This window comes from Chanos chanos, chromosome 3 (genome assembly GCF_902362185.1).
Source record: "Chanos chanos chromosome 3, fChaCha1.1, whole genome shotgun sequence".
NCBI lineage: Eukaryota > Metazoa > Chordata > Actinopteri > Gonorynchiformes > Chanidae > Chanos > Chanos chanos.
The window spans coordinates 54,898,851-54,923,325 of NC_044497.1; the positions used below are offsets into that span (position 1 = coordinate 54,898,851).

General features: G+C 41.5%; 2 protein-coding genes and 1 pseudogene across 2 annotated transcripts in view; all 3 read left to right on the forward strand.

Moving 5' to 3' along the window:
• The first annotated feature begins 140 nt into the window (after positions 1-140).
• Positions 141-4,500, forward strand: LOC115807215 (uncharacterized). Its single transcript, XM_030768084.1, has 6 exons — positions 141-160; positions 2,163-2,770; positions 2,982-3,011; positions 3,165-3,261; positions 3,365-4,333; positions 4,464-4,500. The coding sequence occupies exons 1-6, from the start codon at positions 141-143 to the stop codon at positions 4,498-4,500; spliced, it is 1,761 nt and encodes a 586-aa protein (XP_030623944.1).
• A 3,254-nt stretch (positions 4,501-7,754) lies between these two features.
• Positions 7,755-11,776, forward strand: LOC115807216 (uncharacterized; annotated as a pseudogene).
• Positions 11,777-18,890: 7,114 nt separating this feature from the next.
• Positions 18,891-24,475, forward strand: part of LOC115808030 (TBC1 domain family member 10A-like) — a 17,608-nt gene continuing 12,023 nt past the window's right edge. Inside the window, exon 1 of the mRNA XM_030769269.1 lies at positions 18,891-19,167. Coding sequence (XP_030625129.1) covers positions 18,974-19,167 — 194 coding nt within the window. The 5' untranslated portion in view covers positions 18,891-18,973. The remainder of the gene's footprint in view (positions 19,168-24,475) is intronic.

The window sequence follows — 24,475 nt, forward strand, 5'->3', positions numbered from 1 at the left end:
GTATCGCGAGCAACGAAAGAAAAATGAAATTAGAACAGAGGGATTAGAAGGACACGGAACTTCTTTTCCAGTATGAAGAGGTATAAAAAGCTTCGCGCCTGAGTAGCAAACCACATTTTCCGTGTACACCATAAATTCCCATGGATTCCAAAACTGCAAGGTGAGACTAAATTTGTTGTTCCTATGAGACAAAGTCCAGTTTACTAATTTGTAAATGTGTTTTTATGAAATCGTGAAAGGTTCCGTCTCAAAAAAAAAGCAGTTTGTTGAATAGCTTCTTGAAATCAATAATTAAAAAGAGGAAAGGACGCGCAAGTTTCCCGGATCTTTCTTTTGGGGAAATTCTAGAAAATATCTTTTATTAGAAGTAACGGCTGAAGTGTGAAAAGTTGTCACTGTCTTATTCGGCTATCGTTCTGCATGTAGTTCCAAAGGCGGTCAAGAGTCCTCTTCTGCACCAGCCGTAGGCTATGAACAAGTCTACTGACCAGCGTAGACTAAGTTGTGAGATGTCCTCGATAAAAAAAAAAACAATTTTCTTATTTAAATCACAAAATGTTATAGTGCCATACTGCTTAGATGGTGATGCACTGGGAAACTTTATTTTTAAGAGGTGTACGAATAAAACGAGAGAAATATCCAGTCAGATCACTGGTGGCTATCAAATCCACTTGGGGTTGTTGATGGTGCAGGTGGTGGTGACAGGATATTGAATTGATATGTACAGAGTGAAGATTGATTTTAATGGTTAAGATAATGCATTTCTTTTTTTCTTTTTTCTTTTTTTTTGATCAGGGAATAAAATCAAAAGTACGAAAAACAAAGGCGCGGCCCTGGCCCGTTTTTTTCATTTTCGATCTGAGCATAAAATCGAAAGTACGAAAAACAAACCGTTAGCTATTTGCTGCTTGGTATCAGATTCATAAACGAATTTTCATTTAGGCTACCGATTTTGGATTCTCAGTTGAGTATGACAAGAACGAATGATACACGGATTAACCGGTTTAAATTGTTACGGTGTCGCATGCTTCGCGGTGAGCAATAAAGGGAGAGAAGTGAAAACGAATCTGGAAAAGTTGGTTTAGAATGACAAGGAACATCGTTTCCCAGTGGGAAGAGGAATAAAATTTTCGAGCCAGTGTAGGGAACCACATTTTCCGTCCACACCATAGATTCCCATGGATTCCAAAACTGTTAGGTGAGGAAGCCTTTGTTATTCATCAGAGACAAAGCCACCTTAACTAATTTGTTAACGTTTTTATGAAAAGATTCCATGCAAGTTTCCCCGATCTTCCTTTGAGGGAAATTATAGAGAACATCTTTTAGTCGACGTAACTGCTGAAAAACTGTAATATCTCATAGCTCCGTATATTGTTCAAGTGTCAGTGAAGACAACTTTCCCACCTTAATGTTACTATTCTACTGATCATTGTAAAGCAATAACAATTTTCACATTCAGATCACAAAATCTGAGAAGTGCCATGCTGCATCGATGGAGGGGCACTGGGTAATTTTCTTTTTAAAAAATAGCCAAGCGTATGAATAAAAAGAGAGAAATATCCATGACTCTAGTCCTTGGTGGCTATCTAATCCACTTGCACTTAACCTTGAGAAGTGGCTGTTTAGATAATATTTCCAGAATTATTCTGGTGGTGTTGCTGGTGTTCTGGTGGTGACAGGAAATTGGATTACAGTGAGCAGACGGATGATTGATTCTAAATGTAGAAAAATAGTGTGACTTCTTGCTCACAGGAAGCATTTAACGTCGGTCAGCATAGATACATCATATTTTCAGAAGTCGTCTAGTGTTGCACGTCGATAACTGAATACGAATACGATGGACACAACTTTATGCGAATAAACAGAGAATCGATTCTAATTATAGAAAAATAGTGTTACGTCTTTATCTGAAACATTTCCTGTGAACGTCAGCCAGTTTGCACTGCAGACGTGAAGACTTCTGTTGGGCTTCCTCAAATTGGTGGCAGCGTTCTGGTATGAACTATGGAGCATTAGTTACAAGTGCATAATGCATTCAGACCAGTCACAGGTTTGTTTTTTTTTATTCTCACATGGTGTTTATAGTTGGGAAAAGGAAAGAGGCATCAAACATTTATTTGTGTCTGCTCATTTAAATAAATAGAAAACTGTTTTTTGCACAGAGAGGAATTCTGTGAGCTTTTCAGCCAGTATGTCTGGGAAACCCTCACCAACATAGAAGTAGTTCAGGAATTCTGCAGCGAACAGCAAAAATGGTCCAGTCAGAGGGAGAAAGAGAGAAAGAGGTTGCAAGACATCAAGGAGCAGCTGGATAAAATTGATTTAAAGTTTGACCATGTGAAGAAGGCTGAGGATAAGGCCAAGGCTTTCGGGGAGTATGTGTTGAGCGGACTGACTCAGGTAACAGCAGACTCCAGGCGCCAGGCCCTGGAAAAGGAGCTGGGAATTGTCCTGGAGCAAACTCTGGAGGGGCTGGACAAACTCCACCTCTTTCTGGATGCGGTGGAGATCCTAGCAGTGACATCACTGTTTGTGTTTACCGAAGACAGTTTCCTTCCAAAGGGGGTGAGTGCTGTTGAGGTGCAGTCAGTGATCTCAGCAGCCCGACTGGCCTCTCCACTCCTCATCCACTTTAAGAGGGACCCAGCTGCCTTCTTTTTACCTTTCCTCAGTAATGTGGAGGTCCTGGCCTTTCACCTGGACAAATACATACGCATCTCACAACAGCTTTGTGAGAAATTGGAGAAAAGGTCAGAGCAACTATTTAAGTGTGATCTATAACCGATGTCTGATTTTATTAGATCTATTTTAATTCTTACACACAAAACTTAATAAGATGTAACAACATTTTCTGCCAACAATTCTGCCATCAATTGTAGCTCCTGTACTCAAAATGATGTTGATTTTTGTCCTCTTCAGAGCAAAGACCATATTATGTTCTGGAAGCACACACAGGTAATTGACATTAAATGTAAAAACAGTGATAATCAATCAAATTTTAATCATAAAATGTTATAACTGAGCAATATTGTATGCAGTACCAATGTCATGCAATGTTCTTGATTGGTCCTTTTTCTGTAAAAAATGAAATGGAGCAAAGAAATTGTTTTCAGATGAATGTTGTGGCTATTTCACAAAGAATGAAAACAAAATCATTTTTAGAGGGAAGAATGGTCACCCTGAACTGAAAATCAATTTGGAAATGAGTGATGAATCTGTTCAGAAAATGCTAGACCATTTGAAACAACTGAACCAAATCAGGTAAGTATATCTTAGAAACGTCTTGTGTTGGGGTTTTTTTTCCAATTGTAAAAACCCTCTTTGATTAATGAGTTGCTAACACTCACCCTTCAAACTCCTTTAGGATGGATCAAGACTTCTGGATAACCTTCTTGTTTCAGGAGAAGGCTCTGAACTTCACTAGCCTCTTTAACCAGCGCTACGAGAGAATGCTAAAGTTCTTATCTGAACTTGAGGAAAGTGCTGAGCAGTTGGACAAGATGAAGAAAGGGGCCAGCATCTCCACCATAGCAAGCAGTTCAGTTGGTGTGGCTGGTGGAATCTTGTCCATTGTTGGGTTAGCACTTGCCCCAGTCACTGCTGGGGTATCTTTAGCCCTTACTCTAACAGGTGTTGGCTTAGGGGTCACGAGTGGTTTCAACAGTATGGCCACTGGCATCGCTGAGTTGGTAGTTAACAGAAGACATGGGAAAAATGCCAAAACCATCTTCCAGAGATACATGGAAGATGTTCAGGAACTTCAGGACTTTCTGGAGCAGGTGGCCAACCAAGTTCTTGCAATGAAGTCAGATGTGGATGATGTTGTGTTGGGAGTGGGGAAAGTGCTTACTAGAGCAGGGGCAGTGGCCAAAGGCATAGATAGCATAGTGGATGCTGCCTCAGCAGTCAAAGTTCTCAAATCTGAGCAAGTTTTTCAGAGTGCAGCTAAAATGGGGCTCCAGGAGGCTAAAGCAACAAGAAACATCCCCAATTTGGCGGCCGACCTGCCTGATCTTGGGCAACTAGCTAAAGGGACTCCTCTTGCCATGTCCAAATCAGCCAGATCTGGTTTCATCGCACTTAATGCCCTCTTCATTGGTTTTGATGTCTTCTTTATCTGCAAAGAAAGCGTCAGCCTAGCAAAAGGAAGCAAGAGCGAAGTTTCTGAGCTCATTCGTTCCAGGGTGGCACTGTGGCACTCTGAGCTGGAGTCTTGGAAGAAAGTAAACGACTCTCTGTGCAAAGGGAAACAGAGTTTCAAGAAGAGTCAGAAAACCCTTCAGGAGATGTTTCCTTTACATGACAATTATGAAAGGGCGCTTGGAGCTATGGAGTATTTAAGGGAGAGAAAATTTGTTTGTTTTTTGCTTTTTGCTTTTTGCTTTTTGTTTTTTGCTTTTTGGGTTACTTTGGGGGGAGAGGGGGTCTCGTTAGATCATTTTCATCATTATCATTCATTTTAGGCGGATGGAGGTTCAGGAAGAGTCAGCAAATCCTTGAAGAGATATTTCATCTGTAGTTGTTACATAGAAATGAAAGAGAAAGAAGGGGAAAAAAAATTTTTTTGAATACTGATCATTCCCATAAGATTATTCTCAGTACTTCAGACACACTTTGGCATATCTTGCCAAAAATTGTTACATTTAATTATGAAGATCGTTGATTAATATGTGTTGTAGTTAGCAGTAAGAGTGCAGTGATTATTAGATGATCAAATTACATGATGACATCTCATTTGTCATCTCTTCCCTCATTTCAAATCAATATGGTTTTATATTTGAAAATGTTTGCAGGTCTTTATGAACTGCATTTGTGACTCTATATTAGATCACGTTTTATCTTTACCAGATGTGTACGATTTCAACTCTTTTTAGTGTAGGGTTGATTGTTAGCAGTTTGTAACAGTTGTGATATACATGTTGTCCTCTGTATTTAGTTACCCACAATGGAGTTGACTCCCCATGTGGAAATGGGCTACAATTGTTTCCATTAGTGACTAATGTTGCACCTTGATGAGGTCATCAACAAATGTCAACAAAAACTCAAGAAAGGTCACCTTCACCCACTTCACATTTTGGATAGGGAAGACGGGTGGTTTGAAAGAGGGGTGAAGGCCATCCATGTTAAAGTAGAGAAGCTATCCCTCAACAGAGGAGGAGGTCTACAACACCACTTCTCAAGCACCTACAATACTGTCCTTTCATCCCTCCCAAGGAGATTTAACAACCATTCACACTTGGCTGCAGGTGACTCCAACGACTCTAAGAACTGTCATTACAACAACCAAGAGAACTAACAAACCAAGTGACATGAATCAACAACCCCACAGAGGTTAAATACGTGGGATTCACCACTAGTCAGTTAGAACTGAAGAAGCCTCTTGGATTAGAGGTGAAACGTCTTCAAGTACCTACAACCAAGTGCAGTTGCCCTCAACTTAACCCTTCTTGGATTACTATGATCTGGGTGACTGAGAATTTTCACAGACTTCATCCACTTGAAACATAAATTAATTTGCTCACATTCAAGCTTAATACGAGCATTGTTGGTATGTTTTACATCTAGTGGATATTTTTACAAAGTATCTTTTTGGTCATTTGATGTATAACATAATAATATTTCATGAAGTATATTTTTTGGTCATTTGATGTGTCACAGTTCGTTACATTAAGATACAACTTATTCAGAATGCTTTGTAATATATAAAATTTGTTGTAATATGCTGATTCCAATTTATGAGATGTTTTCAAAAAGACAAAAAAAACACATATTCCAATCATATAATGACCAATATGTCATTTTCTTCCATGATGAGCTGAATAAAAGTTGTCTGAACCCTTGTTTAGATATTTATGCGCTGATTTTGAAAATTGAAATAAACATGGATTATGGACATTTTGTCCTCATATGTTGCCTTTTTGTTAATCTCTCAGTCCACAACTAAAGAGTCAACAAAGATTTCATAAAAAAAAAAACCCAGACTGTCTTCTTATTGTGGAGGTGATACTGACATCAACTTACAAAGTGAAAATACACTTTATTCCTGGAACTACATTTTTGGATAAGAGTAGAGGCCTGCATTCCCACATGAATCCCTGAGTTCCTGTTGTTTTTACTGTATGTCTTACTAACCGCAACCTGTGCCAGTAATTTTCCTTTCACCAGGCCAGTGTGACATTCCTTAGTATGGCCACACCTTTTATATATTTTACTTTGGTGCAATTTCATGATTAGTTAATTGTTCAACACATGTCCTTGAGGTATCTCATTTCGGTGCATCTGCAGAGAAAAAGGAAAGAAAAGATTCAGAGGTGTTTTTTTTGTTTGTTTGTTTTTTTTGGCTTTAAACTTGAAGCATGACAGGGAATTTTCAAGTGGAATTTTGGCCCAATTCAAAGTTCAAATTTTTACCTTCACCTCCTGCACTATGACTAAGCCTAGAGCAGTGATTCTCAACTCCAGTCCTGGGGGGCCACTGTCCAGCACGTCTTTGTTTTAACTCTTCATTGTCAGAGTTAATTGAGGTTATCAAGCGCTTGATGATTAACTGATCAGTGGAATCACGTGTGTCAGTCCTGAGTTAAAAGAAAAACGTGCAGGACAGTGGCCCCACAGCACTGGAGTTGAGAATCACTGGCCTAGACTAACCAATAATAGAGGAGCACACAGCTAAAAAGCTGACGGTCCTTTATGACAACAGTGGAATGAGCCACAAGTTCCATGGCTGTGGAGAAATTACATTTTACTATAGTTTTCCCTCCTATGTCATCATGAATCTGTTGGAACAAGTTTATACTAATAATCTAAATCACTTTTATGATTTACCTATTTATTACTGCATAGGCATATGATATCTTGGCGTCAGTCTTCGTTTGTTGCCCAGAGTGCCGGCATGGGCGTCACTTCACATAGCGAAATATTTATGCGTATAGGAGTAATAAAGTGTTGCAAATAATAAAATGAAGTAGCCTACGTGAACCTCATAATCATCGACGCCATTCAAATATTCAAATATACTAGCACTGCTTCGTTGCTTCATATAATATCACAAAATAAATTTAATAAGATCATGAGAATATAACGTGCTTGCTGTTGCCCTCCCTTTGTAATTGACATTCGGGCTCATATTTCTTTATGCTCGACTTCGATTAGACAGTTATGTTTTTGGCCCTACTTTCTGCATTCATAGCAGTTTTGGATTCCTCAAAACAAGTAATTGATTGCTCTTCATAACCGAATACACTGCTCTGATTTTCAACGTTTTTGCGTTTCACACGTTAGATTCTGATTTGATGTAAGCGCGCACTGAGATGGGGAGAGAAGGACAGTGTTGATACATCTGTTAACCTCCTGACGTCCTGTCAGCTTTCAGGCGAACCATCCACGCGTAGCGATGATAACATTGAACACGTTTAACTTCCGTCAGTTCCGTCAGTCACGCTTGTTTGAATAGGCGTGTACTAAAACGAGAAAGGAAAAACACGAAAACTGGAAACGGGGCAAGGAAGACAAGGAGGAGGCGATCGTCTCTAACGTCAAAGAATGTGTCCATGTGTGGTACTGAAAGGTGAATTTAATAATTTTCTTTTTTGTTTTTATTAACTGTATTATGAACTACTCGTCCATAAACTGGCCACAAGATAACCTTTAAAAATCTTATGTCTGGATGAACTGTTTTCGTTCAGAGACGACAGCTTTCAAGATCTCTCTGAGTTAACAATAAAGTACAGTTTCTGTGTAAAGGAAAGATTTACATGGATCCCGAACTTGGCAGGTGAGAGAAACCATGTTGCTTCTTTGTGACTTTGCCTCATTACCCAAAATTTGAATGGAAGTGTGAAACGTTTACTTGTGTCCATACACAAAAACTTTGTCGACCAACTTCCTCAGACAAATTATATAATAGTAATTTGGACAAGCAAGTGTCAGCAGTCTTTCTCTGAAGGAAATTATATGATACCAGTAGAGCATCGATTCCTCAAGTAATCGTTCCGAATGTAATTCCCCAACTGATGAGGTACTCCCCTACGCCCCCGTAGGGACTGGTTGAATATATTGGTCCAATGGCTAATGAGTATGCAGAAAAACATTGTTTGTCTCATTTCTTCGACTAGTACATATGCCATACTGCTTAATCGAAGGAGAGCACCAAGATATTTAAGGTGTTTAAATAGTAGAGGATTGAGGGTGATTTTTCAAATAAACGAATACGTAAACGTATGAAAATAAGAGAACGAAATATCCACAAATGCAATCAAAGATTTTGGTTATTAAAAATACCTGCAGTGAACCATGGGGAAATATCCAGTGTTTGACCTAGATAGCTATCTTCTTTTAGAGTTTTTTGTAGTTGTTGTTGATGGTGGTGGTGGTAGTGTTAGGGTATTGGATTGCTGTGGCCAGAGTGAGGGCTGATTCTAACTGTTGAAAAACGTTGCATAATCTGCCTTCTTTATTTCCTCTTTACAATGTCAGATAACAGGTACTTTAACCCTGTTGGGTGTGGTCAAGTTGGTGGCAGTATTGTGGACTGGAAATTAGATCTTATGTGTCACAAGTACATAATGCTGTCAGACCAGTCTCCAGAAACAAGTTTTGCTTGTTTGCTGACATGTTTTTACAGTCAAGAGAAGAAAAGAGTGTTGTAATGTTTAGTCATGTCTGCCCGTTAGAATAAAGGCACTAAAAAGTGAACTTTTTTTGTACAGAGAGGAACTGAGTGAAGTCTTGAGCCATTATGTCTGTGAAACCCTCACCAACATTGAAGTAGTTCAGGAATTCTGCAGAAAACAGCCAAAATGGTTCCTTCAGAGGGAGACAGAGCTAGACATGATACGAGACATCAAGGAGCGGCTGGATAAAATTGATTTAAAGTTTGACCATGTGCAGAAGGCTGAGAAAAAGACCAAGGCTTTTGGGGAGTATGTGTGGAGCGGACTGACTCAGGTAACAGCAGACTCCAGGCGCCAGGCCCTGGGAAAGGAGCTTGGAACTGTTCTGGAGCAAACTCTGGAAGGGCTGAAGAAACTTCACCACTTTCTGGATGCGGTGGAGATCTTAGCAGTGACATCACTGTTTGTGTTTACCGAAGACAGTTTCCTGCCAAAGGAGGTGAGTGCTGCTGACGTGCGATCAGTGATCTCAGCCGCCCGACTGGCCTCTCCACTCCTCATCCACTTTAAGAGGGACCCAGCTGCCTTCTTTTTACCATTCCTCAGTAATGTGGAGGTCCTGGCCTTTCACCTGGACAAATACATGCGCATCTCACAACAGCTTTGTGAGATCATGGAAAAAAGGTCAGAGCAACTATTTAAATGTAATGTCATTAAATGTCTCTGTGAAACTTATTTTAATTAATTTACGTGAAACTGAGTAAAATATGACAACCTTTTGGTCAATCATTGAGTGTAGTCCCTGTCCTCAATACATTACTCAGATTGTATTTTTGTCCTCTTCAGGGCTGAAACCGTACTATACTCTGGAACCAGTGATGGGTAAGAGGCATTAAGTATAAATATAGTCATGAACCTCTTATGGTGTTGTTCACAGTTGTAGTTTGGCTCCCCTGCAAAAAAACTGATACATGGTTGCATTTTAGTTCTCGTTCACTTAGGGTTCACGCTGACAGTTATCATTGAACGAAAGGTTGTGAAGAAATGCACCAAAAGCCACATGGGTAAAAAGTCATACCCGGATTGGACAGATTTCACGACTCAACATACTATGATAACTGCGACAAAATTGTGCCAAAAAGAAGAGGAACTGATGGTACTGGAATCGTAAGAAGCTCAGGAATGCTTGTGCTCGTGGTTTTTATTTTAACTCCTCTGGTACCTTAACAAAGTAAGAGCTCTTTAAAGAATAGGACTGGAGTTCAACTAAGGCCAGAGAATGTCAAAGGATACAATGCGTCCAGTGCCAATGCCGGAACCTAGTGGGCAAAATAGCTGCTATTATCAGAAGAACTAGGTGTGCTTTTATAGTCTGTCTTTTCGATGCATAGAGGAAGTACACATCTAGACATGTCTGATAACTTGTAGGTACATCCTGTCAGGATTTAGTCCTTGTTTTCTGTTGTTTTGGCAAATAAAATTAGCCTCTTTGTTCAGTCGACAACTGCCTTTTGCTTACCGTGTCTCAATTTGTCTGCGTGTTGTTTGTTTGTGTCAACATCTGATCTGTACCTTTGAGCGTCATATCCTGTGATTGGTCTGTATTGTGTCCACACTGCAAGTGAATCACACCAAAGGTTACTTGGAGGTGGACAGAAGCCGACCTTTTCAAGTGGTATAGGCTTAAAGTGGCACGTTTTACTCTTCTTCAAATAAACTGCGTTAACGGAGCAATCATACCAATGTTCAGTTGAATCAGACCAAACAGGTCTGGTGTGAACACACCCTTAAGTAAAGTTTCTCTGCGTTTTATTATGTTTGTAAGAAAACAACTTTACAATATCTTGCAGTGGGATATGGAACAAAACTGAATCTTTTCCTCATGTTGTTATTGACAAAAAAATGTCTGCATTTTTAGCGAGAAGAATGATGACTCCAAGCTGAAAATCAGTTTGGAGATCGGTGACGAATTTGTTGAGAAAAAGCTAGACCACTTGAAACAGCTGATCCAAATCAGGTAAATAAGTCCACTTCTTTTTTTCTCGGTATTATCAATTCTGATATGATGAATAGGTTCACTTTATATTGATGAATATGTTTACATTTTTTTCACACTTTGGATTCTGGTTGTCCAAACACATTCCTCATTGACATTTACAAAGGTGAAATACTGAGATTAAGACTGTAACTGAGTTGCCAAAACTCAACCCCCATACTCTTCTAGGACGGACCAGCACCTCCGGATAACCTTCTTGTTTCAGGAGAAGGCTTTGAACTTCATTGGCCTCTTTAACCAGCGCCATGAGAGAATGCTGAGGTTCCTATGTGAACTTGAAGAGAGCGCAGTGCAGTTGGACAAGATGAAGAAAGGGGCCAGCATCTCTGGTCTGGCAAGCAGTTCAGTAGGAGCAGCTGGGGGGATCCTGTCTATTGTTGGGTTAGCGCTTGCCCCTGTCACTGCAGGGGTATCTCTAGCCCTTACTCTAACAGGTGTTGGCTTAGGGGTCACGAGCGGTGTCAACAGTGTGGTCACAGGTGTCGCTGAGATGACAGTTAACAGTCGGCACGGGAAAAATGCCAACAACATCTTCCAGAGATACATGGAGGATGTTCAGAAACTTCAAGACTGTCTGGAGCACGTGGCCAGCAGAGAGGGTCCTGCAGTGGAATCAGATATGGTTGATGTTGTGTTGTGAGCTGGGAGAATGATTGCTAGAGTAGGGGGCGTGGCCAGAGGTATAGATGGCCTAATAGATGGCGCCTCAGCAGCCAAGGTCCTGAAGAGCCAGGAAGTTGTTCAGAGTGCGGCTAAACTTGGGCTCCGGGAGGCTAAAGCAACAAGACACATCTCCAGCGCAGGTGCCGACCTCTCTGATCTTGGGCAGATAGCTAAAGGAACCCCTCTTGCCCTGTCTACAACAGCGAGGTCTGGTTTCATTGCTCTTAATGCTTTCTTCATTGGTCTGGATGCCTTGTTTATCTACAAAAATGGCGCCAGCCTAGCAAAAGGGAGTGAGAGCAAAGTGTCTGAGCTCATTCGTTCCAGGGTGGCACTGTGGCGCTCTGAGCTGGAATCTTGGAGTAAAATCAACGACTCTCTGTGCAGAGGGATATGGAGGTTCAGGAAGAGTCAGCGAATCCTTGAGGAGACATTTCATCCATAGTTGTTTAACAACACATAAGAAAGGGAAAGGAACAGCCCAAGCTAAACTGTAGTGTCTTGGATTTTTTTGTTTGTTTGTTTGTTTGAGTATTGATCATTCTTGTCAGACTTTTTAGTATAGCGTACTTCAAATGCACTTTGATGTATTCTGCCAGAATTGTTACATGTAATAATGAAAATCATTCATTATGAACTAAAAGTTTAGACTGGTTGGGTTGAGCTGTTCTTATCAATTCACTGCTTAACATGATTTCCTGTTCATGAAAGTTTATGGGGAGACCAATTATGACAGCCACTGAGCCAAAGAACTCCAGCTCTGGTTCACACTTTTGCAAAGTGTTTGTAAAGAAAAGGCATGGACAAAATATGTTGTTGTTTGCAACAAAAGTGCAGTGATTATTCAATGATCAAAGAATACGCTTGTATCTCAACAGTGGTCTCTTCCTTCTTTTCAATTTAATGTAGTTCTTCAGAAGCACTTCCTAAATGTTTACAGAACCCTCATGAGTGGTATTCTGAGCTGTCTCTATGTTACATTTTTATCACTTGGTGCTTGATTAAATGTGTTAGGTTGGCATCAGGGCTGATTTAACCATGTATTTACTCTAATCCTAAGCCTACCCCTAACCATGTATGTCAACTCTTTTTACCGTTAACAGTGTGAGCCAGTCGTTACATTGCATTTGTAAATCTGTTGAGGACACTCAAAGTCACTTCTTGTCTTTTTGTAGTGAACTGAATGAGATAGAGTGGATTCAGAATGTTTTGTAATATGCTGAATCAACCCCATGAGATGTTTTTGAGCGGAAGAAGAAGACACATTCTAATCACTCACTCACTCACTATCTAAGCCGCTTATCCTAACTAGGGTCGCGGGGGTTGCTGGAGCCTATCCCAGCGGTCACAGGGCGAAAGGCGGGGAAACACCCTGGACAGGTCGCCAGTCCATCGCAGGGCAGACACACAGACAATCACACTCACACACACAATCATACCTAGGGACAATTTAGTGTCTCCAATTCACCTAACCTGCATGTCTTTGGACTGTGGGAGGAAACCAGAGCTCCCGGAGGAAACCCACGCAGACACGGGGAGAACATGCAAACTCCACACAGAAAGGACTCTGGCCGCCCGGCCGGGAATCGAACCCGAGACCTTCTTGCTGTGAGGCGACAGCGCTATCCACTGCGCCACCGTGCCGCCCACATTCTAATCAGATTCTGATCAATGTGTCTTATTCGTTTTTAGAATACCTGCAAGCATCCTCAAAGTTGGTTTGTTTGTTGCTTCCTGCATTATCAGAGCTTCCAAACAGGGGTCAGGCCGTTTTGGATTGGAGGCCATCTTCTTGTAACTTCAGCCCAGTCATTTGTGTGCTTATTTTTTCCCTTTCAGCTTCATAGCATGTGGATTATGTGGTGGGTATCTTCTTTTGCCACTTTGTTACCTACAGAGGAACACGGTGGTACATTGAGCAAGTCGCCTTTTACGGCTCTTTTTCTTGCACTGTCACTTTCGTTTTTTCATTTCTCAACGCAAAACTGTAGAGAGTCAGTACAGATTTTGGCGGAAGAAAATAACGTACAAAACAGTTAGCGTATTGTGGAGGCCAGCCTACCTACATTAACATAACCTTATAAAAATACACTTTAACGTAAAACACAGCAAAGACACAAGTTCAGAGATAAACAAACAGAGATAAACTCAGTGGTGCTGCGAATGGAAGCTACTGATCAGTCCAACCGCACGTCCAGGAGCGGGACCGCAAGCATGTCAACACAATCAGACATCAGAATGATGAGCCTCAGGTTCAACGGCGGTGGAAACATACCGGTAGCAACTTTAGAACAGAGAGAAAAAAAAAACATTTAAAGAGTAAAATCATTTTTTTTCCGTTGTAACCAATGAGGATGGAAGCCATGTTTGCAATTCGGTATTAGTTTGAAAGTTACAGCAACGCACACGTTACGATGGCAAAGCTAAACTGACATTGAGAACAAGTAAAAAGTTTAAAGGTTTGGATCTCTTTTATAAGACAACTTTATGTTATAGCACCTGGACCTAAGTGCCAAGCTTTGTGTGTCTACAATAATTCACCTTTTTTATTCATGCCATCGTGTGAAAGAGTTTTGGAAAGAACTAGAAAATTGGTTTAAGAATGCTGAAAATGTATCCATACTAAACTTTAGAAGCGATGATAACTTATGTGAATGTGTAGTTGAGGACAAAATTTTGGAAACAGTACCAAATGTGATAGTTGCAATTCTAGCCAAAAATTTGTTATAGATCAAACAAGATTCTTTAAAAGTAAATCCCTATTTGCCAGTTTCATTTATGAATTTAAGTTTTATTTAAAGTCAATAAAAAGAGAACTAAATATACCAAAGCCATGGTACAAAAAATTAACCTTTGTGGAAGGATTTGTTTGACCTACATTATAATTGTGTTCTTGTTTTCTCGTTTGTTATTTTACCGTTTTTACTTACTTTGTCTAGTCATTTAGACTATTTTTTCTCACTCCTTTCTTGTTGCAATGATTTGTGTGTGTGTGTGTGAGAGAGAGAGAGAGAGAGCGTGTTGGTATCATTGTAGTGGATGTATGTTGAGAGCAGTTGCTTCTTCATAGATGATGTGAAACTTCACAGACTGGTTCCTGCTGATCCAAATGCAAATTTGTGTAGCTTTTATTTTATCTAGTGTGCCTAGAGTATGTTTGGTGTTGGTGAGGGGTTACCACAGCAACAGTCCAGCATTGCAATGGATGAGTACCATGCACATTATCATTACAGCTCGTGGCAATACAGTGCTTTCTTGGGCGATAATAAAATTTATTATGTGTGGACATAATGGTAATAATTTACAAAAGAGTCCTTTTGGTGCAGACATGAAAAAATGGAAATTACAAGGGTAAATAAGACTGCACTGTGGAGCCAGTGGAGCCAGTGTAGCTTTGACTTTAGTGTACTTTGTTATTTGTTTGAATTTTTTAAAAATAAACAAGATGAATTTTTAGCTAGTTTAGAAAATCTAACAAAGAGTAACAAGGGGTTTAAGTGGTTACCTTTAGCAGCTTAAGCAATCATTACATCATACGTCCAGCCAATATTTTCTTTGCATCTTATAATAAAAAATAGATTGGATATGGGTCATCAAACAATGTGGAAAATGAATGTAAGCTCAGAGGAGTGCTTCGTGCAGCATACACTGTAATCTAAGCCTTATATCTTATAAACATAGCAAATGCAACTAAACAAAAAAGCAGCATTTGCCTTGTGCGGTTTAGAGCTGCAGCCCACTGACAAGTAGCGCCATCTCCTGGCGACTGTCATAAATAGTTCTGAAAAGTGTCAGTAGTAGAGTATCTCAACATCCAATTAATTCTCTTTCCTAAAGCTGTTCTGAAATAGCAAAAGACCACAGAAGGCATTTATTATTATTATGTGTTCGCCTGGGGCATGAGTCATATCCTGTTAATTAGCATACATTTGGAAAAGTAATTAGAATTATCATTAACAAGTACAAGACACTACAAGCATCTCACTCATGAGAGGCAGTGGGGGTCTCAGTCTGAAGAATATGACTCTCCCTTGTTTGTTCCCTCTGTGTGAAATACTGGAGCCTCAGGAGATGAAAGAGATGGAGCTGCAGGGCTTTGAGTGAGTGGATGAGTGGATGAGCCTCAGCACTGTGACACAGGGGCTGGACATCAGACAAAGCACACGCAGAGGTTGGAATATGTGATTATCAGAAAAAGCTCAGTAAGGTGACCTTGCCCAAGAAAATGAGCAAAAAGGGAAATAGTTAAAAACTCAGATAGATTAGCATCAACTGTGTGCGCGCGTGTGTGTGTGTGTGTGCATGTGTGTGTGTGTGATGCAGCGGGTTGTGAGTGTATGTGTGTGTGTGTGTGCGTCCGCCTTTTTCAATTTGTTGTAAACAAATTACTGCGAGTACTTTTTGTGTCATGTCCTGCCTCCTGCACGCTCTACCCAGGCACCACCCCCGCCCAAATCAAACGGAGTATTTCGAGTATGAGTGAAAGCATCTGACTCGGACTATCTGCTGCTGTGTGCTGCATGTGTGAAAGGGCAGCTTTGGACATAACGTGAACCTGATCCTGCGGTTATAGTCCGTAGTGCATATGTGAAAACAGCTTATGATGCAGCAGATTGCCAGAGAGATGACTCAGCTGATGGAGGTTGCGCACCATGCTTAGGCCCAACTCAGCTCCACCAATCAGGAACTGGTTTACCACAGCATGGATCTCCTGAGACGGGTCTCCCATCTGCAACTGTAGCGCTTGGCTTCACGGCTAAAGTAGATATGTGATCCTCTCTGACCCTGAAGACCGTTCTCAGTGAGAAATTTAAATTTTTTGGGTCTGACACATGGTTAACACATGGTTGGTTAACGGTGCCAAAAACAGCCTGCAACCCCATGGTGTGTTCGAAATCACAGCCTGATCCCCAAATAGGGCATTATTAAAGACAAGACTGAACCTGCACTACCTACAGAATAGTCAGCGTACTGAACTGTAGAGAATCTTTAGTGAGTCGTTTGGTCCGTAACGACTCCTACAAGTGGCTGGTAAGCTACATCAGTCCCCAGGCCTGAGTGCACCATTTGGAAATCATTTTTTTAGCTCTGGGTGAAAAGCTGCAGGTGGTGAATCAGAGGAGCAGGGAGCTGGAGAAAGAACCGGAGGCTCAACAAGATCAGACCATTATCAGTGATGACCAGCAGGAGGCGCTGAGTTCTACCCCGGAGAAAGAGGGAACGTCCACTCTCAAACTCACACACTGCATCTGTACTGTCGTATGCTGTTATCAACCCATGATATCAGCGTGTGATGTCGTCGTGTTCAATATCTATAGATATAATAATGTTTTAAAAGCCCTCTGTGTCTTCTAACTGTTATCCAGGTACAAGGTCTCCAGGAGTAGCTAAAGACCATACAAGGGGATCTCCAACAAGTGGAGGAGGCTAGTGACACAGAGATAGACTGTCTGGAGAAGAGAATTAAAGATAAACTTAATGAGTGCTTTCCACTTAGGCTCCCAGTACAAGAGGCCCAGAAGGAGAAGGGCACATGAGAGCAATCATGTGCACTTCTCATTTTATTTCTGTCACCCCTTGGGCCCAGCATCCTGCATACCTCACCATGCCCTGTCACAAACCTGGTTCCACACGTCTATTAGCTCCGCAGGATTACAACAGTGCATAGCGGAAAGGCTGCTGTTTGATTTTGCCATTTCAACTTCCTGCTTATCATACTGCATTGTTGATCTTTCCTCCACTTCATTCATCAGTGATTAATGTGTATTTGTACAGTCATTTGAGGTCTGGTTTTTATTTTCAGGTTGGATTATTTGAGACACAAATTATTATTATGAATTATTTGGGGGGGGGGGGGGGGGGGGCGGGGGGGCGTGCCAGTGAACTGCACGCGAGACACAAAAATATTAACATCCAATGAGATTTCAGCTTTAGAGCAAGCCATTGGTAACAGGGACACCATGTCTAGCACTGAAGTAAATGTGTACACAGATTAAAAAAAAAATTATGCAAGGGCTGTGATAGAATCAGGAGGAAGGAAGTCAAAGCCCAGAATGAGGATTAATGAGGATTATAAACTATGACAAATGTCATTCAAGATCATGGACAGATGTTGTAGCAACGTAATCTTTGGCACCACGCTATAAAGTTGGGATCTTAAGATTTAAGTAACATTTTTTAAAAATCAATTTAGTCATTTTTTTCCCTTTTCATCAACAAGAGTAAACAAGATATCAAGACATTTTTCTTTAACAACTAATAGGCGAGCAATGCTGTTCATCTATACGCATTGTTTTTAAGATATTTGTAGAATTCATTTGTCATCTCTACCTTTTTACATGTCACTGATTTTGTTACCCCCTCAATTATATTCTGGATAGCCTGCTCTAAATACTCTGATTGAAAAGGCATATTATAAACCAATAAGAAGAGCTGTCAAGTATCACATGACTCAAGGCGGAAGAAAATGAAGAGTCGGCGTTCTTTCCCTAGCTTGTAGTTCTTTGGATTTAGCACTAGCAAGTCTGACAGGCTAAAATTTAGCAGTTGCTGTGTTTCGCTGTTAATGTTTGTCGCAAAAAGACGTGAGAGGAAACGTCTGAAGGTAAATTCAGCGATTGAACAGTATTTACTTTGGGGTTGTTAGGAGGCAGTACTAACTAAGAAATTGAGCAAAATAGCCGTATTGTTACTTTACGTCGTTTTATTTGCTAAGCTATCCCAGTCAACTGAACGTTAGATTGCTGTGGTTAGAGTTACCCTAGTGCTAACCTGGTTAATGTAGATTATCTAAACCAGTCCTGGTATTAGTTAACAAGTTGTCCTTGAAAGCTCTCTGTTATTCAACGAGGAACCAGATATAACTGACAAGTTACTCGCTGTCGGAGAAGCAAAGAAAAACTGACAAGCCAACACTATGTTATTGTAAAATGCTGTGATTATGTCAAATAACAGTTGTTTTTTTAAATCGACCGTCAATCCAGACTAGTTCTCTTTACAATTTGCCCTCTACAAGGGCGCTCAATCTGGAATATACTGTCAGACTATGAAAGCTGATCAGCTCGTTTTTCTTAAGATAGATAATTAACTAGCCAACTAGGTTATGGATTGCCAACCACTCTAAAACCGTCAGGGGTCAACTGATATTAGGCGAATAATCCTGCAGAGACCCTTTTCGACAGAGCTGTCTGAAATCGTTTGGATTTCGTCATTCGGACGCTGACACTGGCTGTCATTCAAATGACAGTTGTTAAATCCGTCAGCGGTTTTCTGTTTTCAAGCCGTGATACTCTTAGTTGGCTTAAAGGACTAGCTTTCACAACTGTTTAGTAACCTGACAGCCGGTAGATGCTGTCAAAGTTCTGCGGTCGGTCATTTTGCCTGTGACCCGAGTGCTTTCATTCGGTCCACAAACTTGCATTTGTTTGGTTAGCAGATACTATCAGATACTATGCCATATCCTTAGTCCATAGTCAGAAGCAAGGAGTTCGTGGCAACACATTACGAATCTGCCGTGTCGACCATGGATTGATGTTTTTGAGAACGCCACTTCAACTGAAAAAATTTACAAGGCTCTAACGCCTCTAAGCCTGTCATAACAGCGCTAGTTGTAGAAGTCACGGAACTATTGAACGAAATTACAATGGCTAAAGTTCAACAAGGTAATGGGCTACAGTCTGGCGTTTCAAAGAGTCTTCGGGGTACCACAGAAAGTTTGGCCGACCAGGAGAGTAATTCATTCGGCTCCGACAACGAAGTTAACGGATTTGCCAAGACCGAGAGTCAGACAGACAAATACGGATTCATCGGAGGGGCACAGCAGCACACTGGAGAATCGTAAGTAAATCCCCAAATAAGAAAACAGTACAGTTTACACAGCTCAGCGGATGTTTGTAATCCTGCTCTCTAAGTATTTCAGCGGATATCATATTACACAGCCTTTCCGCGAAGAGGAATGAGGACAGAAAGGTGGTGATTGTTTATGTGTTCTGTATATCAGTGTTGACTGTTCCGTCAAAGCAGGCACGCGGGCTGAATTTCAGGTACGGTACAGTAAGATGCGAAAGAAAGACTAGCTTCAGGCTTTGTTATTCAGCTGTAAAATATATCTTTCTGAGCTTGCCAGAGCATCCAGCTGTCGCTGTCACCAATGGAGCAATGTCGTATCGCTCACACTACGTCACGTTAGACCACAAACTGACAACAATTGGCAGAGAGAGAGCAACCCTCTCTGCTGTTTGCCCCGGAGTGCCGTTTCACTATGAAGAAGACGGCGCTTCGCAAGGGAGGAGTCATTAGGTACTTTTTCTGTGTGCATTTAATGCGGACCCCTGTGTAATGTTTAACCCTGGTCAAATTCCTAGCGCTGCCTCTGCTTTCTTGGCAGGATTCTGCCGCAGGAGGAGAAGGAGAATTCCCTCCTGAACCTGCTATCTCGACAAAAAAACGCTGATGAAGCAGAGTGGGTGTAAACAAAAGAAACTGTAGGCGTAGAGCTGTCCTGGGTCACACTGGCTTACTTTGAAAAACATACTCTCTTTCTCGCATGAAAAATAAAACCCCGATTATTCAGTGAACTGAGATATATGGGGGTGGGGGGGGGGGGGGGGGGGGGGGGGGCGGAGGGGGGGTATTGCAGGTTTTGTCTTAATTTTGATATGTTGTTTAGGCTTTTGGGGAATTCTGTTTATGTCTCTGTCTTTTTCTTTCTCTTTCTCACTCTCTCTCTCTCTTTCTGTCTCTCTCTGTATTCTTCTAGATATACATCTATACACGTTTCCTTTCTGGCTGCTCACACCCTGCTGGCTTTGCATAATCAGTACCGTAGGGTTTTTTAATGGAAATGTAGACAGTGCAGTTCTGTTTGTCTAGCTGGGATGATAAATGCCAAGAGAAGGACTCTTGTGTTTCAGTACAGTGAAGGCCAATCCATAGGAAGGTCTGCAGCCAATCAGGGATGGCTTTTCACCCCTGCATAACTGCTTGTCTGGGTTTAGTGTGAATCTTCTCCAGCAGTGTCTTCTGGTCCTGCTCATGAAGGCCCCACAGCTCTGTACTTTTTACATCTCTCTCTGTCTCTCTCTCTCTCTCTCGCTCTGTCTTTCTCTGACTCTTTCTCTTCTCTGCTCTAACACACAGATTCATCTACTCATCAGCTAATGACCAAACCCTTAATTATTCTAGCCAGGGAGAGGCCAAACAGTGGTCCCCCTGAAGCTACGTTGGGAAACACTCAGAAAGAGGTGGAGGTTTAAGCTTAGAGTGATTTATTTAGAATTGCATCATTGGTGACTTGATGCATGATGTGTTCTTGCTTCTTGACTGTTAAGGCTTTGTCTCCAGGAATCATGAATCACTAAGCATGTTTTGGTTGCAGCTGATGGAGTTAATGTAGGCAGCCCAGAATCAACAGCCAGTTGTAGATTATTCTAAATGTTGTAAGTGCGTTTTTGTGCAAAAGATGGGTTGGGAAACCTTAAGGAAAAAAAAAAATGTGGTAGACTGCAGTGCTTTTGTTCTGTGCCTCGGCTTTTCTCTTGTGGATAATGTTTCTCCCTCGCTCTTGTGAGTTTTTAATGTCGGAGTTTAGAGGCGATCAAAGGAGAGTTCTGGCTGGGAACAGAGAGTCCTTGTTTTTCCACTGGAGTTCAGTGGGGAAGTTCTTGAGGATTCCGGAAGTGCCGTGGTTTTTATTCCATGGTGGCACAGTGCCTCGGACACACACATGACATTTTCATTCACAAGCGGCTTGAACCTTAATGTCACTAACGTAACGAAGACAGATATGGCTCCAAATATGTTTGAGATTACTCACAAGTGTGTTTGTCTCTGTTGAGAGAGTGAATGAAGGAGACTCATTGACTCGAGTACAGATTCTTTACAGTATGGCCTCTGTCTCTATGGAATTGTTTACTTCTGCCATGACAACAAACTTTGTTGCTTGGCGCCCGGTATTGCTTTTGTGAGATATCGTTCCGTGGCCTGTTAGATAATGAAGCAAAATGTGGCAAAACTAGAGCTTTGTTTCAACCCAACTTGTTTCTCAACCAAAACAAAACACTTCTAGGCCTATATTCTGTTTGGACTCCAAACCAATCTTAATGCCCAAAATGTTTTGGGTAGCTGGAGTTACTCAACTCTCAGCCTGCAATAGCACTGTTCTAATCAGTGCTCCTTTTTTCCTTGTGATCTTACTCTGTTTATTTAATAGGATAAACAGCAGTTTGGACTCTCTGTGGTGTTTGTGGCGTTTGTTTGGCATTGCTTGAGCACATTCAGTCCTTCTGACGTTTTCGTGTCTTTTAGGAGGGAAGGATATAAGGTAAAGGAACCATGAAAGAGTGTTGGGACAGGGCCCAGTCACTCAAATACCTCACATACTTATTTGACTTGACTCTGTTTCCCTGATTGCACCGTGAGTTTGGCCTTATGTGGAATTGAGCATCAGGAAGAGGAGAGAGAGAGAGAGAGAAAACAGGAACAAGGTGTTCTAAGTACTCTCTTTGGCACCTAGCTTTTTCTGTTCTCCATTTTTCTGCAAACAGTTATAAACAGAGGCAGAGGTACCCGATCTGTCATTATGTCACCCGATTAAAATGCCGACAACTCTCTCTCCTCATGCTGGGGTGTCACCTTAATCTTTAACACCGTCTCTCAGTTTGTGTGTGTGTGTGTGTGTGTGTGTGTGTGTGTGTGTGTGTGTGTGTGTGTGTGTGTGTGTGTGTGTGAAGTGTGTGTAAAATGAAGAGGCTTTCTTTGTCTCGACGAGATAGAGAAAGTCCAGAAGGCTTTTCCCAGAGTGGCTGCGGAACGTGGATAATCTGTAGTCTGGGATTATCCAACATGTGTAATCCACATTCACCATGTGCTGGAAGGCTGTGTTACTGTTCTCCTTCTGAAGAAGGTGCGTGTGGAGCCCTTGTGTGCTTAGCAAGCACAAATGGCTTTGAGTCAGGGATAACGGCATTCATATGCTGCAGAGCCTTACAGAGAGACTATAAACACACGCTCTGTTCATTCGCCTGCCCTGTTTTAGACTAATTCTGTGTACACAGGTAGGTTTGCTAAACACACTCCACTACACTGGATGGGTTCATTCTGATGGCCTTTTTGTTGTCCTGCCTGTTCTGAGGTCAGCCAGACAATACATGGTTTCTCTCAGTGGGTTATGTTTTTTGTCATCTGTTCAAAGACAGAATGATGGAGTGTTTTTAAAGTTATGTTTGTGCCTTTGGACTGTTTTACATTCCTCTGCGTCCCTGACAGACCCTCAAACGGCAACCGTGCCAAAGACTGCACTGAGACAGTCTAAAAAGAGCTCTCATCCACTTTCCATTCATAAACAGGAACAAAGGAAGTCAGTATATAAAAGCAGAGCTGTCCTCCACACACACACACACACATTCTCAGCCTTTTTTACACACACTTCCATGTGCTTACATATGCTTTTTTTGTTTTATGATGGAGTCGATGGGTGCCGGCGTTTGGTGGGATACATGTTCTCTCTGAAAGTCCTCTTTGCAAACAGGGTAGACAATATTTTAGGCTGATCCAGGTTCAGTGGTCTCAGTAGGTTTTTGCACCACAGACATCAGGGATAGTTCTCTGAAACTCCTAGTCTTCTCTCTCTCTCTCTCTCTCTCTCTCTCTCTCTCTCTCTCTCTCTCTCTCTCCCTCTTTCTCTCTCTCTCTCTCTCTCTCTCTCTCTCTCTCTCTCTCTCTCTCTCCCTCTTTCTCTCTCTCTCTCTCTCTCTCTCTCTCTCTCTCTCCCTCTTTCTCTCTCTCTCTCTCTCTCTCTCTCTCTCTCTCTCTCTCTCTCACTCTCACTTTCATTCTCTCTCTCTCTCTCTCTCTCTCTGTCTCTCTCTCTCTCGCTCTCTCTCTTTCATGCACACAAATCCATTCCCCCTTTTCTCCTCACTGCTCTGTTGTATTTGGAGACAGTGCTGTAATTCAGGGTGTGTCTGTCAGCTGGATGTAATAAACGGATAATTAAGGGCCTTTCTGTGAGAGACTCTTTGGAATCTCTCTCTCATACACACACTCACACACACCAAAGACACAGACACACACACACACACACACATATACACACACACATACACACAAACACATACACACAAACACAAACGTACACACACACACACCCCTCCACACAGGAACAGCACCTCCCAGTATTACTGAGAAACATAACAGCCCACAGTAACAGGGCAAAGAGCAGGCGCTAATTCTCTCTCTCTTTCTCTCTTGTTCTCTCATTTTCTCTGTTTCACACTCTTGTGTTCAGTTCACTCTTGTGTTCAGTTCACTCTTGTGTTTCAGTTGTTCTTCAGTTACTTGTGTTCTTGTTCTTTAGTTCACTTTCAAGCATGACTGTCCTGACAGTGTGGTTAACAATTTTGCTGAGACAGAAGGATGTATATATGTGTGTGTGTGTGTGTATATGTATGTATATGTATATGTGTGTGTGTACATATATATGTGTGTGTATATATATATATATATATATATATATATATATATATATATACACACAAACATAAGAAACAGCATGACCGTGTTAAGGAGACAAAATGCACTGAATCAGAGGTAACTACAGGAGGCTGCATAGGTTCCAGTCTGGAGTAAACATTCTTCCCTCTGTCTTCAGAGATATGGAAACGTCCGCTTACTGTTAGGCCTCTCTCTAACCTGTGTTTCATCATAGGGGTGTCGTGTCCACACACACACACACACACACACACTCTGAACGGTATGGCAGAGCCATTATATGGCAGAGCCGTTATATGTCAGACCGCAGCCGCCGCGTCCAAACGTCTCATTTCACTCACACCGAGAGACAGAACGTGGCTTTTCGCCCGAAGCGTTTGCCGTTTTCCAGAAGCTGCCGTAGGCATTCAGGAAACAGCTTGAGTTTTGTTTTCCTCCAGGATAACTTCCTGTCAGAGTCATGACTCTTCCTCCATGCCTGCTGACTCCGTCTCATGCTACTGTCTTTTTCCTGTCGGACTGAATCAGATTTCATTTCAAACCTAATCTGATAAACACCTATCTTATAAAGCCACCGTGCCAATGCAGAAGTCACACGCATCCTGGGCATTTGTATAAACCAGACCTGACATTTAGATGAGGCCTGTTAGATTGA